This window comes from Pelophylax lessonae (genome assembly GCF_965119305.1).
Source record: "Pelophylax lessonae genome assembly, chromosome: 6".
NCBI lineage: Eukaryota > Metazoa > Chordata > Amphibia > Anura > Ranidae > Pelophylax > Pelophylax lessonae.
The window spans coordinates 77,061,359-77,078,929 of NC_138773.1; the positions used below are offsets into that span (position 1 = coordinate 77,061,359).

A 17,571-nucleotide genomic window follows, 5' to 3' on the forward strand; every position below is an offset into this window, starting at 1 on the left:
TACCATCTGCTGGTAATCACTCATCTCCTGGTTACATTGTAACATAGTTTAGCAAAGCAGTCTATGTTCTATAACATAACTATACTAGCAGGATTTGGCATAAATAAATATCTTGTAACACAATTCTTCCATCAGTCTGTAACGAATCTGACATTCCTGGAAGCAACATTCCTGGAGAGCAAAACCGGAAATAAATGAGTAAACTCGGCTCCTACAAAGCTGTGTAACAATTACACAAAAAATTACATACAACTATCAAGTCCCAAATCTGGTTATTATGGGATGCACAGAGAGGGGGCTTGCTATGGGGGCACTTGGCAGGGGGTGGAGCAATGAGCACTGGCTGGGGACCTGAGAAGAGGAGGAGCGGGGCTGCTTTGTGCAAAACCACAGAGCAGGTAAGTATAACATGCTTGTTATTTTTACATAAATAAAGCTTAAACCTTTACAATCACTTTAAGCGCTGCAGCACATATTTTTTTGGAGCCTATAGTTTTACTTTAATATGGTTTGACTTCATATAGTTTATTTGCTAAAAAGCTGGAAACCGAATCTCATACAAATCTAGAAAAGAATGGGAGTTCAGTGCTAAATATGTTGTTCACGCTTATGCCTTGAAAGACCCGCTGCTTAAAAAGGAAAGCTTTGGTACATTCGTAAGTTGGCCTAAAGGAGACTTATCACTGCTCCCTACACAAAGAAAACCCAAACTTGTAAGAAATTAAAGACCCGTACACACGATAAGAAAATCGGAAGTAAAATTTCATCCGATGAACGATTTGACGATTTACGAATAGTTAGTATGGTGCTTTCGACAGCCTATTACGAATTTTCGTTTGACAAAAACTGGATGTGCAGGCTATAAAATTTTTATCGTACGTGAACACAACGTCCGATTTTCGTTTAATTAGTACAGTTTTCATCCGAAAAAAATCATAAGAGCAAGACTAGGCATGCTCGGAAACTAAAGAATACATACAAAACAATTCAACACATGACATCACTTCTGAAGTTGAATTCTGTCGTATGAGAATTTTCGTATGAAAGTAACCTCTTCACTTCCCGTATGAGACTAGCATGCAACAAAAAATTAAAGAAAATTTGCCCGATAATCTGATTGTTTGTACGAGGCTTAAGGGTCCTTTCACACTGTCTGTATCTGCCGGCGGACTCCGTTCTGCTCAGCGGAGGATCGATCCGCCGATCCCCACTGAGCAGGGGATGGCAGCTCCGTCTCCGCTCTGTGTGTGGAGACGGAGCTGTCAGATCCCTGATGTCCTCTGTGGAGGAATCGGATGAGAATGGACCACCTGTCCATTCTCATCCGATCCCATCCGCTGGACGGATTAATAATAGGGTTTCCATCTGTCCGTATTTCACAGACAGGATCGGATCGGATAGCAGCGGGTGTCAGCGGAGAGGTCTCCGCTGACAAACTGCTGCCCCATAGGGATGCATGGAGGATCCGATCATGTCCACCTAAAAAACTGACAGGCGGATCTGATGGGATCGTTTGTGTGAAAGGACCCTTAGAGTGCAACGTCAAATGCTGAACTGTGAACCGATATATTCTGGAACACATGCAGAAATTTAAAATCGGCACTTTAGTAACTGTTTTTTTCTCCTAAAAAAGCTGCAGGTTTTATCACTGAGTTGACTTTGTCGCCATAGTAAAAAATGTTAAACCATGCTGGGCTGTAAAAGAGAAAGTATTATACTTCTTTTTCCATTGGGCCGTGTGTTATATCTGCTTCAGGTACTACTGCTGCTCAACATTTCTGGCCCTGTCAGATGGCATGTCCCCTGCTGGGTGCTGTGCCTCCTTTGTGAGCTGCAGTAGGTAGATCACTGCTGTTTTCTGAGTATATTCTTTGTAATGTGATTGATGTCTCGTATTTAGGCTCCTTTGCTAGCGACTCTCCTGTGCTGGCAATACACGAGGAAAACCTCTACACTGTGGAACCAAATAGAGTCCAAATTCGCACTTTACAGGTCAGTCTACAGACTTTCATTTTTTACATTTGTATCGTGTATACAGTTATATCATTTGTTTACCTTTTAGGCCTATTGAAGTTTCTCACCTTTTTTACTTTCTTTATAGATATGTACCCTTGTTATTATTTGTGACTGACTTTTACTAGGAAATACCTTAAAATACCTTTTTCTTTTAATTAAAATGCTGCTTCTAGCTTTTACACTGTGGTGCCCTGTGCTAGCAGAGCTAACAATCAGCCACACCCCTCATAACTTCCTCAACCAAACCTGTATTGAACAAAAGGCTGAGGGATTATGTCTGATTAGCACTGTGTCTCAGTCTGGTAATGATAATGTTTGTCTGACTGAATATCCCTTTCTGTGACTTAAAGGAGTTGTAAAGTCAGAAGGTTTTTTTTTAGCTTATTGCATTCTTTGCATTAAGATAAAAAGCCTTCTGATGTAGCAGCCTCCTCAGCACCCCCTAATACTTCCCTGAGCCCCATCTCTCTCCAGCAATGTCCATGAGTCCCTCGACTGTCTGGGACTCGTCCTCCTGATTGGGACACAGCCATTGGCTCCTGCGGCTGTCAATCAAAATCAGTTAGCCAATTAGGAGAGAGAGGGAGTGGGGCAGAATGGCGGCTCTGTGTCTGAATGGACACACAGAGCTGCAGCTCGGCTCGGGTGCCCCCATAGCAAGCTGCTTGCTGTGGGGGCACTCAATAGGAGAGTGGGCTAGGAGCAGCAACGAGAGACCCGAGAAGAGAAGGATCTAGACTGCCCTGTGTATCAACTGCATAGAGCAGGTAAGTATAACATGTTTGGTATTTAAAAAAAAAATATTGCCGTGAAGATGGATAACAATTTGGGTTCCATTCCATCTTTCTTGAAGTCTCCAAATTCTGCCCAATTGCTTCGGTCATGACAAGCCAGGTGACAGTCCTGCACTCATCCAATGGATTTTCCAGAAAACTTTTTTTTTAGTTTTGATATTGTGGAAAGGTATTTGTAGCACCTGTCAGGTTTTTATTGCTATCTGTACCTCCATTAGAGAGATTCACCTCTCTATTTGTCCTGTTTGTCATTATCAACGCAAGTGAAAGTAGAACATCCCAAATCTTGGGTTGTCCCCAGAACAAGAATTGTGGGGATATCTGCCAGTTGGAGCACAAGTTCTGGTGACAACTAGGGATTCCTTCAACTTTCTCTTACTTCCTGTTTTGGCTATAAAACAAGAAATAAAGGGAAATCTCCCCAATGCGACACAGATGTAAAAAAAAAAAAAAAACTTTACAAGAGTTATAACCTTCCCTTACTCAGCCAATATGAAAAAAAAAAGTTTGTTTTGTCTTTGGCTCTACTAGCTCTAGTTTACTTTGAAATTATTAGAGAGTCAAGCTTTTAGAGGAAGCGCCTATTGGGAATAAGAAGGTACATCACTAGATGCTGGGAAAAGTTGGCATTAGAGCTAGAAGCTAGCACATAGCTCTGTGCTCCAACACCCCCCAACCTCCTCCCAGCAATATTGACAAATTTATTTTTTGCTATAATAAATGCATGACATTAGATTTGCGCTCAGAAACGCACTGCTGAATTAATTGTAGATCCTGCCAGAAATCCAGTGAGTTTCTCTGCTGCACGGAAATCCCAAGCAGTGTTATCAGCCCTACCCTGTTCTACCCTTTACAATGTGGGCTATGTGGGACTTTAAGTGAGACACCGGCAGGTATGCCCAGCGTCTCCATCCCTGTATCGGAAAAAACAAATTGAAAAGGATTAAAAGAGGGGCATGGAAGCCAGCCAGCCCCCAGTCTGATGTACTCACCCTCCAGTCTGCCACCAACCAAGTAGACCTGTCTCAATATAAATAAAGAACAGGGGTTTAGTTGACACGCATTTGCAAACGCATGTGTAAGCTGAAGAGCCACGACACGGCACCCTGTTTTATCTGCAGTCCCTAACACTTTTAAATTTGAGTGTCTCCACTCTGGGAGCACATGGCTGCTAATGGGTGGATAGGAGGCAGGTGGGAGGGAGCAGCCCAAACTTCCCCCAACCCACCTCCATCCACGACTGGTATAGTATCTCAATGCTCTATTAGCAATGTTCTTAAGATGGTACAAACTGAAAAGACCAGCTGAGAAGCATACACCTCCAATCCCCTGGCGGATGCAGTGTAAAACACAGATTGGGACTTTATATGAGGCAATTTGCCTGTATAGCTCAGTGCCTCCATCCCTAATTTCATAAAATATTTGGGACTTTACATGAGACAAGCAGGTCATGCTATGGTCTCCATCCCTGTATATGAAAAAACTGGGTTAAATTAGACTGCATCCACCAAAAACGCACGAAAATCGCACGGTGGGACTTTGAATGAAGCACCAGCCTGTAGGCGAGGTGCCTCCATCCCTGGTTACAATTTGTTTCAATTTGTTTTTTCCAGTTCTACCCTTTATTTATATTTAGGTATCTTTACATATTATATTTTTAGTATTTAGATATGTGATTAACCTGCCTTTTGTGTTCCAGGGCACTGTCAAGCAGTTACTCCCATTCTCTGTGTCAGAGGGGAGTCCATGTTTACTGGACATATGTGGAAGCTTCCTGGTGGTAGCCACAAATACTGCACATTTTAAGCTCTTTGACCTCTCCAGAAGGTAATCTCTGTAGGAGAACTTGGTCTTTCCTAGAATGCTCAGGAAAGTCTTACAGTGACAGTAAGCTGGCCAAAGACGTGACGATGTGTGGGTTGTGTTCAAGATCCATCTGCTGAATGCTCTTTTTCTTGGCAGGCGGATGTATGAACTTGCATGTTCATAATGCATTGAGCAGACAGCCTCACCACAAGCCTTAGATCAGGGGAACTGTAGGAATGAGGAAAATGCTTTAAACTGCTCCTTGACTGCTGCCTTTCTGAATGAAAGTTGAATTCGGGCAAACAGATAAAAACACCATTGAATTATATAGAGCTCTTTTTTTGCCAAGCAATAGGGTTGATTTACTAAAGTCAAACACATTGGAGTTGATTTTCTAAAGGAAAATAGACAATGCACTTTGCAGTGCAGTTGCACTCTGCAACAGCAGGTACTCCAGAGCTTAATAAATGAGCAGAAGCTCTGATGACTTCCATTATCCAATCATGTGCAAGCAAAAATGCAATTTTTTTATTTTCCTTGAATGTGATTGGGTATTCTTTGTAAAGTGAAACTTTACCTAATTTACTGAGCTCTGGAGCAACTGCACTTTGCAAAGTGCACAGTCTATTTGCCTTTAATTATTCAGCCCCATTGTGCACTTTGTAAGTTCAGTTGCACTCATTTTCCCTAGAGCTTTGTGAACGTTGTAAAGCTCTGTTTATTTTTGTCATTCAATCATGTGCAAGCAAAAATGCTGTTTGGTTTTCTTTATTTTTCTTGCACCTGATTAGGTATTCTTTACAAAGTGAAGCTTTACCACATTTACTAAGCTCTAGAAAGAGAAATTAGTGCAAATTCACTTGCAAGGTGCAAAGTCTATTTTTCTTTAGTAAATCCACCCCAATGTGTAGTTCTGTCTATCCAGGTGTGAGATTTGCAGCACAGCCAGGTTGGTGATCGGATGACCTGAATTTTCTCTACTACTGTAGGGCAGATAATTATAAATAAATCCCTGCTTCCAACCTGTGATTGGACAAAGAAGGAGCAACAGGCTGATGAAGTCATCTCTCTGCTCTGTCCTGCTGTGAACCTGTTTCTTGTCAGCAAATGTAATTAGAAAACATTTGATTGGCCCCCAAGTACTGTCCCTCCTGCTTCCAGGCAAAGTGTTGCCATCCAGGGGGTAAAAAGAGGCTAAAATTCAAGACGGAAAGGCTATCTACTAAATGAGCTGCCTTTACTAATGTTGTGCACTATTTATAATAACCATTGTCAAGTGAGCGAACATCTCCGGGTCCTGTGCAACTTGGTGTGAGTCAACAACAGTGAGGAATTCCCAGAGCAGTGATGTCACCCCACCAATGCCAATGCTCTGAGCGTTGGTTAAATTGCCTCCCACCAGCCCCAGCAGCCGCCTAGGACCCAAAGCTGTCCAATCATGTGACTTCTAGGAAACAGACTGAAAAAAAAAGGTGCTCCCACCAGTCTCCCTGCTTTCCTATTTCAAACCCACCACGCTAGGCATGAGAGCACATCCATCCCAGTGTGGTCAGTTTCCTAGCTGTGCTGGGAGTACAGCCTGCCTGTCCATCAGTGGCCAAGATTGTGCTGACATGGACCCCTATACAGCACTTCACTGGGAAAATTAGTGTACTGCTGTTTTTCTCCATCTGCTGACATGGTCCCCTGCAGTCTCAACCCCCAGCTCTCTATGCCCTTTATGCAACTTGTAGCTGAGAACAGAGGTAATGTGATCACCTACTGTATAAAAAAAGCGGAAAAAAGGTATTTATAAATCAATAAATATATATACATAGTTGTTTTGCCTTTCATTTCTATTTTACACGGAATTGATTGTTTTACAAGGTGATGGTTCACAATCATATACCATATATAAATAAATTTGAGGGTGTTTTATTAGGTACATAACTGCCTTCATTTGTGTTTTATTATACTACTTGTATTATATCTTTAAGTGCTAGACGAACACAGGCAAATACAAGGGTAATTACCTATTAGAAAGGGAAATGAAGACAGGCTTTCTATAAATGTGCTTATTAGTGCCTTTCCTAGTAAAGATTATGGTGTCAATGCTGAATATTCTTGCTATCACAACCTCCTGTTGAGAAATGGTCACAGAACTTGCTGCATTCTAATTATGTTGTTTTTTTTGTTTTTTCTAAAGGGAAGCAAAACCCCACAGCAACTGTAAAAACCTATGTGAGCTGGTGCCAGGGCTGGGCAGCATTGTGTCCATCAGGTGTAATGCCAATGGCAGTAAAGTCAGCATCCTTGCCAACCGGGTAGGAATCATTTTTATTTTTCCATTTTCTATCCTTGGAACGGTTATACTGTTTGGAAAGGCTTAAAAAATGATTGTCTTAAAAAACAGATGCAAATAAAGTGTGTGATAAGTAGCTAAAATTGTGTGTGAGATTTTCTGAATTCAAGTGCATGTGTTCCTAAACTGCGAACATTAAAAGAGAAGTGTGGGTTTATAAATAAAACATACCTTATGCTCACCTAGGTGGATCCTTCTGTACACTGCCGTCTCTGCAGTGAGAACTGAGCAATCAAACACAGCTGATTGCTCAATTCTCCCCTCTGCTCTGAGCAGAAAGCCATGTCTGTCAGTCACCTTCTCTCTGCTCTGCCCCTCCAGCACATACTGGAGCGCTGGGCTGGGGAGGGAGCGTGTAGCTCAGCTGCGCAGCTAAGAGGCTGAGCCAGCTGCCGGTCCAGGGATCTGGGTGGATCCCAACTGTAAAGTTAGGATCTTTCCCCAACCTGGACTGGCTGAGTGATGTCAGCCGACAGTGGGCTTTACTACAAAATGGTAACAGGCACATTAGTCACATATTAGACCAGAGTCCATGGGAGTAAAAAAGTCATTAATGGCACGGGGAAAGAAAAAGTCCACCATATCACATTCCACAGGGCTAGAAACAAAGAAAGACAGAGGCGCCTCTAAGTGTAGACTTTTTATGATGAGTTTAATTAATAAAATTATACACTTACATCTGCAAGCATATATTCATGCCCATAGACAAAGTTCCGATGTAGAGAAGTGATGAGGAATCGTCATCCAGTCCTAGACATCCATCCCGCTGGAGCTGAGATCCCCTTGCCGTGGCCGGCAAGTACGGCGGAGTTGAAAACAGGAAGCAGGCTCGGTGTAGTAGCTGACAGCGAGGCTTGGTATATAGTCGGATAAGGATGACGTCATCTGTATGCGACGCGTTTCCGAGCGTTCGTGCTGCCTGGGGGAGGGCAGCCGCGCTCCTTCTTCACGGCAGCATGCACGCTCAGAAACGCGTCGCATACTTGCCGGCCACGGCGAGGGGATCTCGGCTCCAGCGGGATGGATGTCTAGGACTGGATGACGATTCCTCATCACTTCCCTACATTGGAACTTTGTCTATGGGCATGAATATATGCTTGCAGATGTGAGTGTATAATTTTATTAATTAAACTTATCCTAAAAAGTCTACACTTAGAGGCGCCTCTGTCTTTCTTTGTTTGACAGTAGCCTGTTGTCAGCTGAAAATGGGTCACGGGAGTGCAGAACGAACTGCACTCCTATGATCCATAGGATAAGTATAGACAAAAAAGCTTTGGCAATAGCTCTCCTTAAAATTTTTTTCACATATTCTTGAGGCTGAAGTTTATTCTGCTCATATTTTGCCTCCCTGCTTCCTTCTTTTCCACTTAATCAACATACAATGATTAACAGAAATATTTTCATTTTTTTATCAAACCTTATTTTAGATCCAATGATATCTATACTAGGGCTTTGTGTTTCTCTATGCAATGCAGGAAGATTATGTTTTGTTGAAAACTGTAGTAACGCCCACGTGTAATCCCGAGACTCTATGATTGACAGAACTGAGATCCAATTAATGGAAGAGGCAGGCCGGAGACAGTAAGGCTGGGGAGAAAACAGCTAGAAGGGCGCTGAACGTCCTCCAGCCAGAAAAAGAGCGTACTCTGACTTGCTTCTGCTTTTAATGCACAATTTGAGAAGCTCACAGTGTGTAGTGGAATCTGAGTAAGCTATCTCAGTACAGGAGATGAATCTATACAACTGTGCTAAACTGAAGGAAAAGCTGGAGTTCAGCTTTAACAAGCAGCAAAAGCTGTAAAACAACCCATCCCTGACCTCTCCAGCTGCATGCACAGTGAATAAATAATCCTCAATTTCTATCTGTTTCTACTAGCTTACAAACATCTGTTGTTGTTGCATACATTAAATTGCTGGCAGACTGCCAAGTCGCTGCTCTCCATAGAAAGTATTGGAAAGGTGGATGTCATTTCAGTACCTCATTGTGAATTGTAAAAAAAATGTGTTTTCCGTTTTTGCACACATGCTTAAAAAAATCATTTTAGCCCTGAAGAATAAATAAACCCCCCAAAACATTGTATATTTTCTGAAAGCAGAAACCCTAGAGCAGTGGTCTCCAAACTGCAGCCCGGGAGCCAGATACGGCCCTTTGCTTGTCTTTATCCTGCGCTTAGGGCACTTTTCATCCCACTGATAAAAGACACTATTACTCCTAATTCCTGCTACAGACATCAGAAATATTGTCTCCCATATCTCCCACTGACACCAACGATGAAGCACTATTCCTCAAGCTGACACCAGCGATGGGGCACTGGTCCTTCCACTGAAACCAACGATGGGGCACTATTTCTCCCCCTAATACCAAAGATGCATTGTTTACTCCTACTGACGCCAGGAAGATTTCTACTCCCAGTGGCCCCAGTCTGATCACCGGTCGGTCATCCTTTTTTCTTTCCTTCTCCCCAGTCCGGCCCCCCTAATGTCTGAAGGACAGTAAACTGGCCCTTTGTTTAGAAAGTCTGGAGACCCTTGCCCTAGAGAATAAAATAGTGGTAGTTCCAATTACTACAAAATTTCAGTAAAAATACACTAAAGTTACTTTTAGGGCACACAAACATAATAAATTGCCTAATTGTTTTGGTAAAATTTAAAAGACGACGTTGCACTGAGTAAATAGATACCCAACATGCTAAACCTTAAATTTGTGTGCGCCTCTAAAATGGCGACAAACTTCAGTACCCTGTATTTTCCATAGGCGCCACTTTAAAAGCCCTCTATAGGTCATCAGTTTAGCATTATGGTGGAGGTCTGGTGCTAGGAATATTGCTCTTACTTTGGCGTGTGCAGCAATACTTAACGTGTATCGAAATTGACGTTTTCATGTAGGCGCCCCTGATGCATGCGTTTACGTTTGTACGTGCGTATATGTGGGGGGCCTCAAAACATTTTTTTGAGGCCCCCCACACATACAGATCACATTGCAGTACATTCTTCCTGGCCATGCTGGCCGGTACACTGAGAGGCTGACCCGGAAGTGACGTCAATTGTTGACTATTATGCAGTCAAAAGCATGACCCCTCTAACGACTGGCTTTTGTCGTAAGGAGATTTGGAAGACCAGCATCTGATCAGTGCTCACAGCCAATGGCTGTGAGTGCTGATAAGTGTGTTCTGGCTTTGGGGAGTCCACCTGTCAAAATACAAAGGCACAGCGGAGGAGATCGCCGTACCAACATCACTTGTGTTAGTATGGCCCCCCTGTCAGCTTTATTTCGTTCAGTCTGCTACGTTGAATGAAAAACCTAGCAGGCTTTGGAAAGAAGGCAGCATGTCATCTACTTCTCTATACCGGGACATACTGGGATATCTACAGAATGGCGGTTGGGATTGAGATGGCCAGGGAACAGTGGTAAACTTTTATCTTGCATAAGGCGGGTTGGGATTTTTTTTTTTTTTTTTTACCTTATTACAATCAAAAGCTCTATAATGGCAACATAAGAGCCAGCAAATGAATTGCATTAAAACATGTTGCACCAAAACTAATATATGCCACAGTATGTGAATGGTGAAAATGTTGCCACTGACATTCAATTCAGCAACTGCTGCTGAAAAACCTGCTGCAAAATGTCTGTACCCAAAGCCACATACCCATACCAACACATGGTAGTATTTAAAAAGCCTGGTTTAAATATACTGCATATATAGGAGCTCATGTGCTCAATAGACAGGCTGTACTTTTTGCATTGCATTGTACTTGAGTAGCATAACTCTGAATGAGTTCAGAAAGTATGCCATGATTCATTTTAAATTAGCTCTAGTATTTTCAAATCTGCAACATCCACTCTCAATGCCGGTTTTATTGACATTTTCTCACTTCCTGGTTTATATACACATGGCATGTCATTTACACAATTGTAATAATCCTCTTGTTGGCATAATCACGTCCCTTATAACGTACAAACAGCAGATGTGCAAGCTTTTAAGCTTGCTACTCTGCCTGAGATTTCAATCCCTTTAATAAATCTCTGCAGCTTATAGCAAGGGGGTCTCCAGCATTTAAAGAAACATACTTATGGAATACATATTTCAAGATAACGTTTGTGCATCAGTACCCTACTTTGTATATGAGTATGTTTTAGCAACTTGATTTATAATCATGAATGTCTGGTCTATGTCAGGTATAATGTTTCTTAACTACAGTTCTCATACAAAGGGGGGTGTAAGTACTTACAGACTGGTGGACAGAAGGTGCACATTTTTTTCACATGTTTTATTATGTTATGTTTGTGTTTTTATGTGGAATTTAAACTCTTGGCTAAAGAAAAATTAACCTTTGCAGTGGGTTCCATTCCACACTGCAAGGGTTAAATGCTGATTTTATCTGGGGGGGTATAGGAATAAGGTGAAATACTTTATTTCTCCCTCCCACTGGCTTCTTCCCCTTGATAAAACTGGTCCCCCAATGCCACTCCTCTTTGCTGCTCGACTGGTTTAACCTTTCTTTTTTTTTTCATAAATGTATTTTTCTCTTACGTCCTCCGACAGTCGCCGCCGCTTCATATTCGTCACATATGGGTATTAGACTTTGCTCCGAAGGAGTAGCTAGGCAACAGAATATGTTAACATTAAAGCTTTTAACATATCCCACCCTCAAGGGGTGGTCCCCTCAGTCAATACCCTCCTACTTCCTGCAACCATATCTCAGTTTCAATTTCTAGCTTGTCAGGAGTGGCTGGCTCTCTCTGTGCTGGGGCTTTGTGCCCCAGACTCTTTCTTCTTTTTTGATTTTTTGTTTGAGTTTTCTCTCTACCTTTACTTAGCTGTTCTTTTTGTCAGCGTTAGTTAGTTCTTCGGATGAAGAGGATCATGCGGGCTGGGTCTCGGGCTGATCCCCCTGGTCGCAGGTTGTGGGTCAGTGGCTTCCCAGCCTGCCATCGAGCGTTCAGCCAGGTAACGCTCCTGGCACAGTGAACGACCCATCCCTGTTCGGTGCAGGGATGATTGGTGAGGTGGCTACCTCACTGGACGCTGTGCGGTTTCTTAACCCCCATTCTGTGCATCTTGTATGCGACTCTCCCTGCCTCATGTGCAGCGGCTTGTTCGCCTGTGCGGGTCCCCCACGCCATTGTGAGGTAAGTGTATCCATGTGGGGACCTGTCTGTCTGGGGGGGTGTCAGTCTGGGACTGTGTAACCTGCCTCTGTTCTCACTGTTTGTCCCCCTATCACTCGGCTGCATGCTGTGGGCTGCAGGGGGGGGGGGGAGCTGTGTGACACTGTGTGTGTCAGCCTTGTCAGTGTGAGAAGCTGTGTGCTGTGGGGCATGTTTTGTGGCATGTTTGGGCACTATACAGCGATCGCTGCGGCGATCTAACATGTTTTTTTATACATGGATAACATGTGTGCATTACTGTACTGTGGAGCGGCGGTTTCGGCGCCAAACGGCGCCATTTTGCCTACACTCGCTCCGGCCGCATGTTCTACATGCATGGTGGCCATTTTCTTGTAGAAAAGTTTATTTAATAGAGCGCCCTGGCCGCATCACTTCCTCTTCTCCAGGATACACCGATCGAGGCAGTAGCAGCGGCGAGGGTCTCCTCAGGTTATATCCTTCTTATCCATTGCCTGTGTCAGTTTTATTGTCCCTGTGGGGGTCTCATTGTGCTTGTGTGTAGTGCGGTGGGCTGCGCTCGCCACGCTTGTTAAAGGGGCAGTTAACCCTTTATTATCCGGCATTTGTAATTGGGGCAATGGATTCTCGGGAGGGCAAATTTCCTACCGCCTTGGTGGAAAGCCAGGGGACCGCTGTTTCCCCCCCAGGGGGGGATTTAGCCACTATTGTGGCTGGCCTTGCTGCTCAGGTGCAGATGCTGGTGGCTGCTCAATCTACTAAGAGACCCAGAGTTTCTCTTTCCTCTGATTCTGAGGGTGAAGGTGATGGGGCTGTTATGGCGGGGGCCTCCTTATCGGGGTCCCGCTCCTCCCTGGATCTAGTGGGGTCCGAGGTGGAGGCTGAAGTTGAAGGGGTTGATAATTATGTAATTCTCCCCCTGGCTCGCCTGAAGAGATTGCAATCATGGATGAATTGATTGCTTCCATAAAACAAACGCTGCGTTTGCAGGATGAAGTGTGTCCCCCCGCTGCCTTGGCGGCTTATGGGACGCAGAGAAAACGCAGGACGCCGCAGGTTTTTCCCTGCAATGATGATTTTCAGCGCGCTGTTAAAGAACAATGGCGCAATCTACGCAAACCTTTTGCTGTACCAAGTAGGTTCAAGCTGCGTTATCCTTTCCCGCCTTCCACTGATGAAAGGTGGTGTGTGCCACCCCCGGTGGATCACGCAATTGCGGTTTTAAACAAATTCACTGCGATTCCTGCAGAGGATTCCCCTGTGTTCCGTGATGCCACGGATAGGAGATTGGAGTCTCTTGCCCGTCATACTTATTCTGTTATGGGTTCTATGCTTAAGGCTCTGTTTGCCTCTCTCATGGCGGCCCAGGCTGTCGCAAGTTGGACGCAGATGCTTAGGCGCGTCCTAGTGGCCGATTCGGCCTCGCCGGCGACCCTGGATATGGTGGATCAAATCCACCAGGGTGTCATGTATCTGTGTGATGCGGACTTGGACCTAATCCCGTTGGCTGCACGTGTGCACAGCGTGGCGGTGTTGTCTCGCCGTCTGGTTTGGTTAAAATGTTGGTCGGTGGACCAATCTTCACGTAAGACCTTAGCCAATCTGCCTTATGATGGGTCTCGCCTTTTTGGGGAGTCCTTGGATGTGTTGATTAAGGGGATCACCGGAGGTAAGAGCACTCTCTTGCCCCATTTCCCCAAGGCTAAGGGGGCTTCTGGGAAGAAGCATGCTAATTTTCGGCCCCCTCAGGGGTCCTTTCGTGCCTTTCGGTCGCACTACAAGGGCAAACCGTTCAAAGGTCAAGGCTCTCAGAAGAAGCCCTGGTCTGGAAAACAGAAGTCCGGTCAATCCAGATCCGCAGCCCATAACAGTGCGGCCTGAAGGGGCGCCCTCACCCAGTTTTGGGGTGGTGGGACGCTTGCTCGGTTTTCTTCAACCCTGGTTGGCCCGCGTGCGGAACAGATGGGTTCAGGAGATCGTTCGATCTGGTTACAAGATCGAGTTTCTCTCTCGGCCGGAGAGCAGATTTTTTCCCTCAAATCTTCAACTGTCTCCGGAGCGTTTACGGGACCTGCACCTGGCGGTGCGGGACCTGAGGGCTCAGGGAGTGGTGGTTCCGGTGCCTCATCGGGACAGATTTCGGGGGTTTTATTCCAATCTGTTCACCGTGCCCAGAAAGGAGGGCAAGGTTCGTCCAATTCTGGACTTGAAGGCTCTGAACCGCTCTGTGCGGGTTCGCAAGTTCCGCATGGAATCCCTGCGGTCGGTGGTGGCTGCCCTGGTTCCGGGGGAATTCATGGCCTCCATCGATTTGAAGGATGCGTATCTTCACATCCCCATTTTCGAGGGTCACCAGAGGTACCTTCGATTCGCCATTGCGGAGGATCACTACCAGTTCGTGGCGTTGCCTTTTGGTCTCGCCTCGGCTCCGCGGGTCTTCACCAAGGTGCTTGCACCGGTTCTGGCATTATTGAGGGCCCAGGGCATTTCTGTCCTGGGGTATCTGGACGACATTCTGGTTCGGTCTGCGACCAGCCAGGGTCTGGAGAAGGACCTGTCTGTCACGATGCAAACTCTGCAGGAGTTTGGTTGGACGATAAATTTTCCAAAGTCGACACTGAGTCCGTCGGTTCGTCTTCCCTACCTGGGAATGATTCTGGACTCGGTGCAGGCGAAGGTCATCCTGCCGGAAGACAAACTCAGAACTCTTCAGGAGGAAGTCAGGTCCCTCAGGGACGTTCCGCACTCGTCTCTGCGGACGTGCATGAGATGTCTGGGATTGATGGTCTCGGCCTTCGAGGCGATTCCCTTCGCCCAGTTTCACACGCGGGGTCTCCTGTCCATGTGGGACGGGCGACCTCAATCTCTGGATCTTCAAATCTCGTTGAGTCATCGCACCAGAAGAGACCTTCTGTGGTGGCTCCAGTCCCCGATGGTGTCCGGGGGCAAGTCGTTTCGCCCTATCTCGTGGACGGTAATCACTATGGATGCCAGCCTGTCGGGCTGGGGTGGTGTTCTGGGCGTTCTGTCCGCCCAGGGGACTTGGTCGGAGGGGGAGTCCTCCCTTCCGATCAACATTCTGGAATTGCGTGCGATCAAACTCTGTCTCCATCGCTGGACGGACCGGCTGCAGGGCTGCCCGGTTCGGGTGCAGACGGACAATGCCACGGCGGTGGCTTACATCAACCACCAAGGGGGCACCAGGCGTGCCCGAGCGGCTCGAGAAGTGGCCGACATTCTGTCTTGGGCCGAGACTCATGTCCCGGCGATAACGGCGGTTCACATTCCAGGGGTGGAGAACTGGCAGGCGGACTATCTGAGTCGCCAGACCCTGGATCAGGGGGAAAGGTCTCTCCACCAGGCTGTCTTCCAGATGTTGTGCGCGAAGTGGGGTCTTCCAGATGTGGACCTGTTCGCGTCTCGTCTCAACAACAAGGTGAGGAGGTTCGTGGCAAGGACGCGCGACCCTCGGGCAGACGCGTCGGACGCATTATTGGCCCCGTGGCATCAGTACAGGCTGATGTACGCGTTTCCACCGATTCAGTTGCTGTCCAGGTTCCTTCGCAGGTTACATATAAGGTGAGGGTAAGGAGCAGGTTACACTCGGAACGCAGCACGGTGATTCTTGTGGCACCGGACTGGCCTCGCCGGTCCTGGTACGCAGACCTTGTGAATCTGGCGGTCGACGCCCCGTGGCGTCTGCCTCTTCGAGACGATCTCCTGTCTCAGGGCCCGATATTCCATCCTGCTTTACAGTCGCTGGCTTTGACGGCCTGGCTGTTGAGACCGAGGTCCTGAAGGAGAAGGGTCTCTCCCCAGAGGTCGTTCATACCTTGTTCAACGCGAGGAAGTCTTCCTCGGGGAAGGTTTATTACCGTACTTGGAAGGCCTATTTTGCCTGGTGTGAGTCCAGGGGGTTTTCACCCCGCACGTACTCGGTTTCCCGAGTGCTGTCCTTCCTTCAAACGGGTGTCGATCAGCGTTTGGCGCTGGCTACGATAAAGGGTCAGGTGTCTGCGCTGGCCGTTCTGTTTCAACGTCCCGTGGCTTCCAACTCCTTGGTTGGCACTTTTGTTCAGGGAGTGCGGCATCTGGTTCCTCCTAGGAGGGATCCTCTGCCCCCCTGGGACTTGAATCTCGTTCTATCTGTGTTACAACGTGCTCCTTTTGAACAGATCAGGGAGATCTCGTTGTCTATGTTGTCCAAAAAGGTCGTCTTTTTGGTTGCGATCACTTCGGCTCGCAGAGTGTCGGAGCTGGCGGCTTTGTCCTGCAAGTCTCTGTATCTGGTTGTTCATTTGGATAAGGTGGTCTTGCGACCTAATCCTTCTTTTCTTCCGAAGCGAGTTTCGGAATTCCATCTTAATGAAGATATTGTCTTGCCTTCGCTGTGCGCGAAGCCTAAACATCCAAAGGAGGTGAGACTACATTCTTTGGATGTTGTTCGGGCGATAAGGGTTTACCTTAAATCGACTGAGTCTTTTCGAAAGACGGACTCCTTGTTTGTTCTTCCAGAGGGTCCTCGGAAGGGCATGGCGGCGTCGGCCTCTACCATCGCCAAATGGATCAGGCAGACCTTTGAACAGGCCTATGCTTTGCAGGGGAAGGTTCCCCCTGTGCCTGTGAAGGCGCACTCTACTAGATCTCTGAGTACGTCTTGGGCCTGTCGTCATGGGGCTTCTGTAGCCCAGGTGTGTAAGGCAGCGACCTGGTCGACCGTGCACACTTTCACAAAATTCTACAAAGTAGATGTTCAGGCATCGGCGGATGCTTCCTTTGGCCGCAAGGTTCTTAGTGCGGCAATTCCCTAGGGTCCCTTGTTGGGGACCTCTGGCTGTTGGGATAAGTTTTTTCTATCCCCTGGTTATTTGTCTTTTCCTGGGTTGTTGCTCCTGTTGAGCAATTATTTTTCCTGTAGCCCAGCTGGTTTCCTTCCTTTGGTAAGGTTCCTTTCTTTGATGCGGAGACTGCGTTGCCTTTCGGCGCGGATGCGTTTCCCACCCCTCATGTTTGCACTGCTTTGGGACGTCCCCATATGTGACGAATATGAAGAGGCGGCGACTGTCGGAGGACGTAAGAGAAAACGGAATTTTTGTAAAATCTTACCTGTAAAATTCCTTTCTCTGAGTCCTCCGACAGTCGCCGCCCCCGCCCCTCTTTTGGGGTTTGGTTGTATACTCTACTGCTATTCCACTGAAACTGAGATATGGTTGCAGGAAGTAGGAGGGTATTGACTGAGGGGACCACCCCTTGAGGGTGGGATATGTTAAAAGCTTTAATGTTAACATATTCTGTTGCCTAGCTACTCCTTCGGAGCAAAGTCTAATACCCATATGTGACGAATATGAAGCGGCGGCGACTGTCGGAGGACTCAGAGAAAGGAATTTTACAGGTAAGATTTTACAAAAATTCCGTTATTGTTTTCAAAAAGAAGAGAACATACAAGTACATTTCATACAATAAAACCTTCAAATTCCTGTTATATA

At 46.2% G+C, this 17,571-nt stretch overlaps 1 protein-coding gene across 1 annotated transcript in view; it reads left to right on the forward strand.

Moving 5' to 3' along the window:
• Positions 1-17,571, forward strand: part of IFT140 (intraflagellar transport 140) — a 194,950-nt gene that overhangs the window by 59,221 nt on the left and 118,158 nt on the right. The window contains exons 12-14 of the mRNA XM_082260271.1: positions 1,901-1,992; positions 4,510-4,637; positions 6,802-6,919. Of these exons, the coding sequence (XP_082116397.1) occupies positions 1,901-1,992; positions 4,510-4,637; positions 6,802-6,919 (338 nt within the window). The remainder of the gene's footprint in view (positions 1-1,900; positions 1,993-4,509; positions 4,638-6,801; positions 6,920-17,571) is intronic.